General features: G+C 41.7%; 1 protein-coding gene across 1 annotated transcript; it reads right to left on the bottom strand.

Moving 5' to 3' along the window:
- Window positions 1–551: 551 nt before the first annotated feature.
- LOC148016828 (uncharacterized) lies at window positions 552–2,056 on the bottom strand. Its single transcript, XM_087663330.1, has one exon. The coding sequence runs from the start codon at window positions 1,846–1,848 to the stop codon at window positions 1,279–1,281; it is 570 nt and encodes a 189-aa protein (XP_087519456.1). The 5' UTR covers window positions 1,849–2,056; the 3' UTR covers window positions 552–1,278.
- Between the last annotated feature and the right edge of the window lie 8,393 nt (window positions 2,057–10,449).

Raw genomic sequence — 10,449 nt, 5'->3', positions numbered from 1 at the left:
CTCTCACCCCCAATGATTTGGCATTGCCAAACTCACTTTCTCAACACTCCCCCTCAATGACAAATTGGAGTGTTCAACAAATGTGTGTGCATGTGTCTAGCAACCTAGACACCTCAAGTCCATTTCGAGCACCATGCTGCTCGGGCGGAACCACCCAAGTGCTTTTTAGACACCCCATGTGTCAGGGAGAAGGAACCAACCCAAGTAGTGCATCATCAATGTACACTACTCCTGCACACCACAATCAAATATCCTTTTTGAGCACCCGTGGGCTCGGGCAGAGGACCCTCATAAACATGGGTGAGAGAATTACATCCATTTTATGTCCATGCAAGGGCAAGGCACCCGCAAATAAAGGTGTCATAAAAATACATCCATAGGTATAGATTGTGAATGAGCACATCATTGTTCACAATCTTTCAATACATGTGTCACTAGTTTTGACACAAAAATATCTATGCCATATATGCCATTGACTAAATATGTGGCTCTTGCCACAACCAAGATTGACATATATTTTGATTCCCAAAGATATTCCATATGAAGATTCATCTTAGGGAGTGGTATGGAAAGGATAAGAGGCTAAGGGGCTAAGGCTTGTTTCAAACCACACAAGATAAGATCATTTATGTAGCCATACGTTCCCAACAGTCTCTGCACCTCGAAATCATCTGGGCTGCAGATTTCGATGCTGTTGATGACGGTCGGGTGGCGAGAAGGAAGTGACTGAGTCTTCTGAGTGGCCTTGAAAGAGCTCCATTTGGTGAAACCCCACGAGCCTGACTGAAAGAAGACGCCAGTAGAGGAGCCCAATTGATGATACCCAACACCAACACTTCCAACGGAAGGCAGAACCAGGGCTGCCATCGCGGGGCGGAAGGCTCACCACTCTCTCCACCGCGCTGAAACAGATCACGCTTATTCCAAACATCTTCCTTATAAGCAAGGATAACAATGGCAACCTCGTGATCCATTTTGAGAAGGGCAGTGCCGGCTCCTTCTTCAGTATCCCCTTTCACTGCAATCATTTTTCAATCCCAACTTGCTTGCGTAGTGATCGTGGTGCTTAAACAGTGAGTCTGATAACTTCAGTGCTCATCTGAAGTGAACAGATTATTGAGTCCTGAACCAAGGGCTGCTTAGCTCAGATATCTACCACCTGAGTCTTTAGGGATACCAATGATACTTGCTACCTCTGCTGAAATTAAACTAATGGCAGAAACAAACGTGCACCAAAGTATGATGAAGAACTCACTGCTCTGCACCGGAGGAAAACTCTTACAGCTCATCCTCCATTCTCAGATATTCGCCCACATCAGACTGATGGTAAGCAACAATACCGTTTGGGTCAAGCTTTCTGCAATCCTGTGTGGATTTCGCAGCGACTCCAAAGCCAAGGGGGATATCAGACATGGAGAAGATGACAACACCCTGGTTCTGCTGGGTGTTATCGGTGATGCGAGCAAGGCCGCTTTTGAGGACGTGGTTGCCGTACAGGAAGGACATCTCGGCGGACGGCTTGAGCCAAATTTTGAACTTGGCATGTGCGGCGAGGAGGTCAAGGCAAGAGGCGACGAGGTGAAACTTGCCGGATTTCGTGAATTTGCCGACGCAGGTGCCGAGGCCCACGAGCTTGTCCCTGGAGATGTTGGTGGCCTTCTTGACCAGGGCTTCGCTGACGTAGTAGACGCGGTTCTTGTGCAGGCGGAAGCAGTAGCGACCGGGGGAGGACGCAGAGGAGGCCCCTTCCAGGGCAGACCTCTCTACCAGGTGCTTCAGGTTGGATCCCACAAACTTGTGGAGTTTCTCAAACACCGCCGTCGTCTCCTGCTCGTCCAGAGGCCGCATCTCTCTCTCTCTCTCTCTGTCTGTGGCTACACTAATCTACCTAAGCTTAGCGGATGACCAGCTCTGATACCATGATAAGAAACTAAATGAGACCGCCACTAAGCCTAGGGCAATGCAAGATTAGTGCAATGCTATGGAGGATCAAAATACACAAGGAAATCCATAATGGAGAGACAACGATGTAGGCAACACTCAACAATATATTCCAATGCTTAATGATCATACAGTGGCAGGTCTCTTATATAGAGAACCTCAAGACAATAGCCTGCTATGTGGCATCCTCTGATCCACATTCAACTTGTGGTAACCCTTGTCCCACATCTATCCATGAAGTCCACATCCTCCTATGTGGCTACCATAAATCACACAATGATACCCCTCTAGGGTACCAATAACAATATTCCAATAATTGGACATTGCACATTTCAACATGCAAGAGAAATTCACATGCATGTCTCTAGATTAGATAGCCCAATTTAGAGATATGGTAGACTAGGAGCTATCTCGGACACCATCAGGCCGTTCCATTAGATCTACTTCCGCATGCTCCAATGCTTCAGTTTCTAGTAGATGAGGTTGATGCTCCAGAGTGGGCGCGGATAGAGGGAGTGGTTCTGGGAGGTGCTCTAGAGATGTGGATGCTGTGAGTCCGCAGTCGGCTCGAGATAGAGGTGTACTCCTCCCTCTTGTGCACATTTGAGAGAGGGTAGCTCAAGTGGTTATTATGGAGGTACCCATGCAATGTCTCCATCTCATTGTTATGGTAAAAGTGTGTCACCTATAGGAATTTTCACACTTGTGGAGACATCTACCCTAGCAACTCTGGTTTTTGCTCACCATCCGCAGGTGGCATCCCTATGGGTGCTACTTCTAGAGATACTACCCCCGTGGGTACACCAGATGTATATGGGTTTCCTGCTTATGCCCAGGGGCACTATCATAGTTGGGAGAGGGCACACCTTAGACATAGAGGGGTATGAATACCTTGCAGTTGATAGGACAAGAGCCCTGATCATGAATAACGAGGGGAGGAGGGTAATGTCTCAGATGAGAGAGTTGTACCAATAAGTTTATTGGCACAATGTCTTGGACCATTGGAAGAACATACCCGTGGGGAGCAAAGACTATATAGTAGCATCCTTGCATGAGGAATTTTTGGTACCCACCACATCAAAGAGGTTTTCCATTGGGTGAAAGATGGAGTGCATGTGTGCGTACATGTCACATAGACGATCGACGCATGCAAGGCACTCAAGAGTGGAGCCTCAAAGCCCAAGTGGCTAGACACAAATGTCTAGTGAAGACTCAGGTAGGAGGCTACAGATTCTCCAAGATGTTGGCAACATCACTGGGAGGCACTGAGGGCACGACTGGAGGCAAGGATGGTCCATCATCTTTGGAGTGGCCACATGACTTATTTGGAGGACTTTGTAAGTTTTTCTTTTGTTTGTCTTGCTTTATTATTTGCAATATTACTTGTACTGACAATTGTGTTTCTAACAGTTGTATTTTGTTTTCTTTGCAACACTCCATTACAAATTTCGATCCTACCAACCTAGACACTCAATATGTAGAGAGATATGGTCTCACTACATTGATCAATAGACTATATGCATGCAACGATCGAGTAAGTCACTCATCTTTTTTATTTGTAGTTACTATTTTTATTAAAATGCATTATGTATGGTGGATTGATATATACTTGTTCATTTTTTAGAGTCCGTCTGATGCGCCTTTGTGTCAGGATGATCTTTTAGATGGTGAGGATCTATAGCTTATGCTTGGATTTGTGGAGCATATATCCTCTTTCTTTTTGGTCGTGTGATCTATGCAGGCATCTTCTATGTACTGTGTTGTTATTATCCTTTGTATCTTTTCATAATTCCATGACTTTTCATTAGCGATCTTGTACTTATTCTATGTATCAGTCTTGTGCGTTCAAGTACATTTTGTGCTCATCTTGACAACCATTGCACACTTATCATATAATCCATTTGTAAAATATAAACACAACACATAGTGCTATATATATGGCAAGGCAACAAGAAATTTTTTTGTCCTTTGTAACCGTCACTATAAGTGTCACAAATTTATTGCATGCATCACTATTGGTGTCACAATAGGCATCACAAACTGTCCCTATTCATGTCAGTATTTTCATAGCTATTAGCATTGTAAAATCGAAAAAAATTGGGACACTAATAGTGATGCAAATACCAACACAAATAGCAACAGTTTTATACAAAAACTAATATAGACGCATTTACGATGATGGGGGCTACTTTTTAATGAACATTTTCATTGCTTTGAACGTCGGTACAAGGCTTGTATCTTGTAGTGTACCAACCCAATTTCATTTGTGTATCTAAACTTATTTATATCTTTACATGCCTCCTAAAAAAGGTCATAATGAAAAGTGGACTTCACATATCTCAATATGCATCTAAATGCATCCAAATGAGGCTTTCTAGACATAGACTGCATAAACTGATTGAAAAGGCCAACAACATAACTAAAGTCTAGCCTTCTGATAGTCATGTAAATTAGACTCCCTACTACTCTCCTAAACATAGTAGGGTCTTTGATCTCATCCCCAATATCATATTCCACTTTGCATTTTACTTCAATGGCAGCAAAAGAGGCTTATATGCTGTCATACTATACTTGGACAACATAACCGAGCCATACTATCTTTGGGTCAGCCATATACCATTATCACATTTGATCACCTCAATACCAAGAAAGTACCTTAGCTCACATAAATCCTTTATCTCAAACTTCTTCTTCAAAAAGTACTTAACATCATCCATCACACTATTAGTGTCACATTCAATGATCAAGTCATCCACATAGATGACTATGATGACCAAACTTGCATCCCCCTTTCTCACATAAAGTGAATGATCAAGATTAGAAACACAAAATCCAATATTGAAAAGATACTCATTGATCTTGTTAGACCATGCTCTAGGTGCTTGCTTCATCCTATAGAGTGCCTTCTTTAACCGTCACACACATGTGGGATGCTCTAAATCCTCATAACCTATTAGTTGCTCCATATACACCTCTTCTTACAATTCACCATGCAAGAAGGCATTATTGACATCCATTTGCTGCATCTCTTTGAAACTTTGGGCTTGTTCCATTAAAGTAAGGAGGCTGTGTTTGCTTTAGCAAGAGTTTTGTCTCTTGCATACTTGCATACAATGCATCTTGATATTGAGAAGCCTAGTCAAATTTAACTATATTTTAGAATAAATGAAACAATATTGACAATGTTTCAAGCAATAAAAAATTCTCTATCACTAAACTAGGCTCTAATACCAAACGTAACAACCCCCAAGTTTGCCTTCCCAATTTCAAGGAAATGTTTTGGGTATTCCCCTAGATGTATGAGATCCCCATGAGTCTTTTATTGGCCTCCTTGCAAGCACAACAAGACTTTTTTGGGACAAACTTAGCTCTACCTCATAGGGAAAGTTTGGTAAATAGTCATACTACTTATATGACATCATACCAATAATTAAGACCCTTACTTGATTTTCTAAAATTCATTGTGTTTTTGGATCTTAAAATTCTAAACCACTAGTGACAAATTTGTAGAAAGCTACAAAACTTATTGGGTCCACCCATCCATAGGATGGTGCCAATAGGGAAATCATCCACCCACTTTCCTTCCAACTCACCTGATGCCAGGAGGCATATTTCACGGAGGATTCCGTGCCACGGTGGATTCCTTGAGGTTTTACGGTGGATTCCGTAAACTTTGATGACCGGGGCTCATACACAAAGTGGATTCTTTGTGCGAGAAGTTGATGGGGACGCCTGTCCTTTTCGGGCGTTTCATTAATTTAGTGTGTACATGGGTGATTCCATAGCGGGTGATTCCACAAAATGCATATTAAATTAATAAACGTTTATGAGTTTAGAGTACGCACTCGTAATAAATTAAGGTTAGGATTTATTTCTAACCAGTTGATTTATTTATGTAGCTGAAAACTGCTAGGTATTCACTTTTGTCGGTTTAATTGTATTATTTTACTAACGATTGTGAATGCTTCAGTTGATGTGTAGAGATAACAGCAGTGGCGGAGGAAAGCATTGGAGGATAGCGAGTATTCGATTTATGGATTATATTCTGATAGGTGCCACACCTATATTTTGTCATGCCTATTTATTGAGGCATCGATTATTTATTATTATTTTGTATGCGCATGGGCGCATGGTTATGTTATTTCTATTTGGACATTGTATTGGGCGTGCCAGACTCTTTGGGCATCGTCCATTAGCTTTATTCCTATTTTTGTGTAAAAGCAAACTCAAAAGCTAAAATCTTGCTATTTTGTAATTTGGGCTATTATTTGAGCATGAAGATGAAATATACATAAAATACATGCTTTGTGGAGCGCTCACACAAGGCATGGGGGGAGATTGCACCCAATTGGTCTCTTGCTCTTGTCGTTCATGCTTTTTACCTTGTAATTTGTGCAAAAAGTAGAGTTCATTGTTCTTGGGGACCTTTCGGCATTCACTACGCAAGCATACAGCGTCCGATCTGTGCACCAGTAGTATCAGAGGGAAGCTGAGATCAAGAGCTTCCAATCGCTACCCATCTCGTGCAAAGGCGAAGCTCCTGGAATGATCGGGCTCTACGGTCAATCTCGCCGCGAACCGTTGATACAGGCAGACTTCTGGCGATCAAGAACCCCTGTTTCGGTCATTGGATCACGAAGGACCAGTCTGCAGAGGTGGAGGACCACTTCTACATCCTCACATACAAGTCGTCAAAAACCAATGAGAAAACCTCCATAGCTAATAAGCTTAAAAGCTTAAATCATAAAAGTTTCAAAGCTTAGTCAATTAGAAGCTTTACTTAAGCTTCAAAACAATGCATTATGAAGGACGTGAGGATGTTCTGGGCGCTGATTTTTCCGCCGAGGATATATTCATGTCCTCAAAATTGACAACGGATCAAGAAGCATAAAGCTTCTTAATCCCCTAAGTCACCTAAAGCTAATCAACCAATCAAGTTCAGCAAATCCATTAAGCTGAATTTCTGCAAGTCCCGTAAAGCAGGTCAAGTTCTACAAGTTTTGTAAATTAACTAAGTTTTGCAAGTCTGCAACTCTGCAAGTCAGAATAGTCAACTGGAGTCAGAACTGACTTGTGCTCAAAACTCCTAGAAGGACTGTTCCTGCGTAGAAACTCCTAACTGCAAAGTTGTTCATTGGAAGGTACTCTACCCATACGCAGGTTTGCTGAAGCATTTTCAGCATATGAAGAAGGATAAAACGCAGATTTTTCGAAGATTGTGAAAGCTATACCCAAAAACACATAAGCCTTGTATTCCCGAACTTGAGCTACGCTCATCCCGCTAACTTGATTTTGAGTGAGAAAGGTCTTTTGAGTTTTGCAAGATGACGAAACCACATATGGATGATCTTATGGCTGAAGGCAACCTACCTGAGCCTACGATGGAGCAAAAGCTGGACTTAATCATGATGCAATTGGAAGAAGAACGAAGGGCTAGGCAAGCATTGCAAGCTCAACTGGCAAATTTACAAAGAGCATCTACCGACAAAGAAGAACCTCAAGCTGAAGATCTTATTCGACGTACCATCGACGCAACTCTCGAAGCTCAAACCATCCGCAAGGAATCAAAGATAAGTAAAAGAAGTTTCAAATTCCGTACTTTCAATGGTAACTATGGATCTAAACAATTCAATTCCAACTTTAGAAGATTTAATCCAGGTCGTTTTCCCTCATCATCTTTCCGTAAGAATTGGGCAAAACCACCTGCATTACCATCCAATGTCAATCAAAACCCTAAGCCTATTCCACAGCCAAATCCTAATGTACCTAGACTTCCCGCCATTGCAAACAATGTAACCAAAGCCAAGCCAATAGTATGCTATAAAAGCCACCAGCCTAGACATCTAGCAGCAAATTGTCATTCAAAGAAGCCACCTGCCCATATCAACTACCTTGGAGCAATGGACGAAGACGAACATGAAGATATGCCTGATTTCACTGAAGATGAGGACGACACTACTACTACTTCGGATACTTTACCAGGTATGCCTACTCCACATTCTTTATTGACTATGAAATGTTTGGTGCATGGAAAGGAAAAGACTATTTTGCATGATGACGGTAGTACTCATGATTTTATTTCAGCAAAATTAGTAAAAGAATTGAAGTTACAGACTGTACCTACGCATTATTGCATCAAAGCTACATTCTTAGGCACTAGGTATAATGGTACACAGGAACTGCAAGATTTAGAGATTCAAATTGGTCAATACTCTGAAAGAAGAAATTTCTTAGTTGTTCCATTACAGTCGAGTGACATTATTTTAGGTATGCCTTGGCGTCACCAGCATAACCCAGATATAGATTATTCCACACACTCAATGAATATTAATTTTCAAGGAAAATCTATTACATTATATGGTATGCATGCATCTAATGTTTTTCCACTGCTTTCGCATACTCAAGCTAAACATGCATTACGCAAGAGTAGTAAATCTTATCTCATTTGGGTGAATGAATTGCAAGTAAAAGATAGTCATATGCACCCTAGGCATGAAGAATTTCTTGCATATTTTAAAGACTGTTTTGCAGAAGACCTACCACCTGGTTTACCTCCTTCATGTCCAGAAGACCATAAGATAGATTTGATCCCTAGCACACAACCACCTTGCAAAGCACCATATAGGCATAACCAGATAGAGCAAAAAGAAATCTAGAGTCAAGTTGAGGAATTACTAAATAGAGGATTGATTCGACCTAGCAGTTCTCCATTTGGAGCACCTGTTCAGTTAGTCAAGAAAAAGAATAATACCTATCGTATGTGCATTGACTATCGCGCTGTCAAAGGGTTTTCGAAAGCAAAGTCGCGTCCACAGAGGACCTTGATTAATTTCAGGATAGAAGATCAACTGAAGCAAACAATCAAGACAAATATGATGCCAAGTAGCAATTGTATTACTGCCAAGTTATCTCTGAGCATAGAGAAACATCATAACAAATCAGATAGGGTCACCACATCCTTTATGTCATCAAGCTCTATTGCAGTAAATTTGGTCACAATAGTATCCAAAGACTCTCTTGCAAATGATAGCACCACTATAAACTGAATAGTAGGACTTGTAAAAGCACAAGTTCTCATCTCAAGGATTAGCAATTTTTAGAAGTAATTGGTTTACTGAAGCAGGTTTATGATTGAATGACCTATAAATTGAAGGCAGATCCATTGTGTGAGAATATAGGTAAGAGCAAAATTGACGTTGATGTAGTATCACTGCATTGAAGGAGAATCATAGTTCGCAGAGTGCTTTCATCCAGAGTATTAATTACTCCTCGTGACATGCACTATATGGCATACTGCACAGCCTGTAGCACAGTACCCAAATTGGCAGCAATTCCCCACAACTGTTATATCCATGTTTAGTTTTTTAAAAAAACTCTTAGTCATCCAAGTAATAGTAAGAGCCTTAGACTTCTGCTCCCTATCTTTTGTAGAATCCATCTTGTTGATACGAGGCCGATAGTTTGTGGGATCGTGTCTGAAAGTAATATCCAAATGCGATAGACATAGGTTCATGTCAGTCAAGAGAGACTGTGGTGTATTCGCAACACAGTCAACTGATGGTTTTCCCTCATACACAATGACCCTGTCAACCAGGTATGTTGCCATAATGAAGTCATGCTCAACAACAAATGCAGTCTTTTTAGCATACAAGATAAAGCGTTTGATCACTTTTGCTGCCACAATTCGCTGCTCTGAATCAAGGTAAGCACTCGGCTCATCGATAAGATATATGTCTGTAGGCTTTCCGAGGCACAAACATAAAGCAACCCTCTACAATTCTCCGCCAGACAGAATCACTTCAATCTGCGAGATCTATCATTCTGTGGAGCCATAACTGGTATAGATCCAAGTGCATCTGGGTCACTCGTGTAGTTCTCAAAGTAAAGTACTTTCTGTTATGCAGAGTTGCAAGGTCTCTTCACAGTAGGTCCAGGATATAAATTCAATTTAATGTCGCAGGTAGCTGCGTGCTGCTTCTTGATTGTGCCATGAGTGAGAAAGGTAAATACAATTCAATCAATGGGAATGAGAGCAGAAGCACACAGGCGATGATTGGAGACCTATGTGCTTGGATGTTAAAATGAACGTGTGAAAACTAGTATCCAGCAATGAAGTCTGGCTCCGTTTGAGTCTGTTTTACAAGGTTAGATATGCATACACAGGCTCGAATTCTCAAGCGGGAAATTATCACAGTGCTACCATGAGATTTCGATCAAACCCATGCCGTCGCAGGTAACTTTGGGGAGTTTCTGCCGCAGGAGGCGAGCAGAGAGCACGAAGCGTGAAGGGCGAGCCATGCTGATTTTGACCGCACAATCGTCACTGAGGCAATGCAGAGACAACTTCGAGCCTCGAATTGAAAACCTTAACACGACTCCGATTCCAAGCTTAATGGACAGCAGAGAAGCTCCCGCGATCAAACGGAACAAGCAATGCCGGAATCACGCACAAGGAAGATCCTGTGATCTATTCGGAGAAGACAAAACGCAGCTCGCTGTTGGCAGTTG

Source organism: Lygodium microphyllum, chromosome 22, assembly GCF_053477565.2.
Source record: "Lygodium microphyllum isolate KBCC chromosome 22, Lygodium_microphyllum_v1.1.10, whole genome shotgun sequence".
Classification (NCBI taxonomy): domain Eukaryota; kingdom Viridiplantae; phylum Streptophyta; class Polypodiopsida; order Schizaeales; family Lygodiaceae; genus Lygodium; species Lygodium microphyllum.
The sequence above is the reverse complement of the archived record's forward strand: the minus strand, read 5'-3'. Positions and strand labels throughout refer to the sequence as shown.

Bases quoted from the DNA above. Each gene is read 5' to 3' on its own strand.
- LOC148016828 (XM_087663330.1), bottom strand. From the start codon at position 1,848: ATGCGGCCTCTGGACGAGCAGGAGACGACGGCGGTGTTTGAGAAACTC.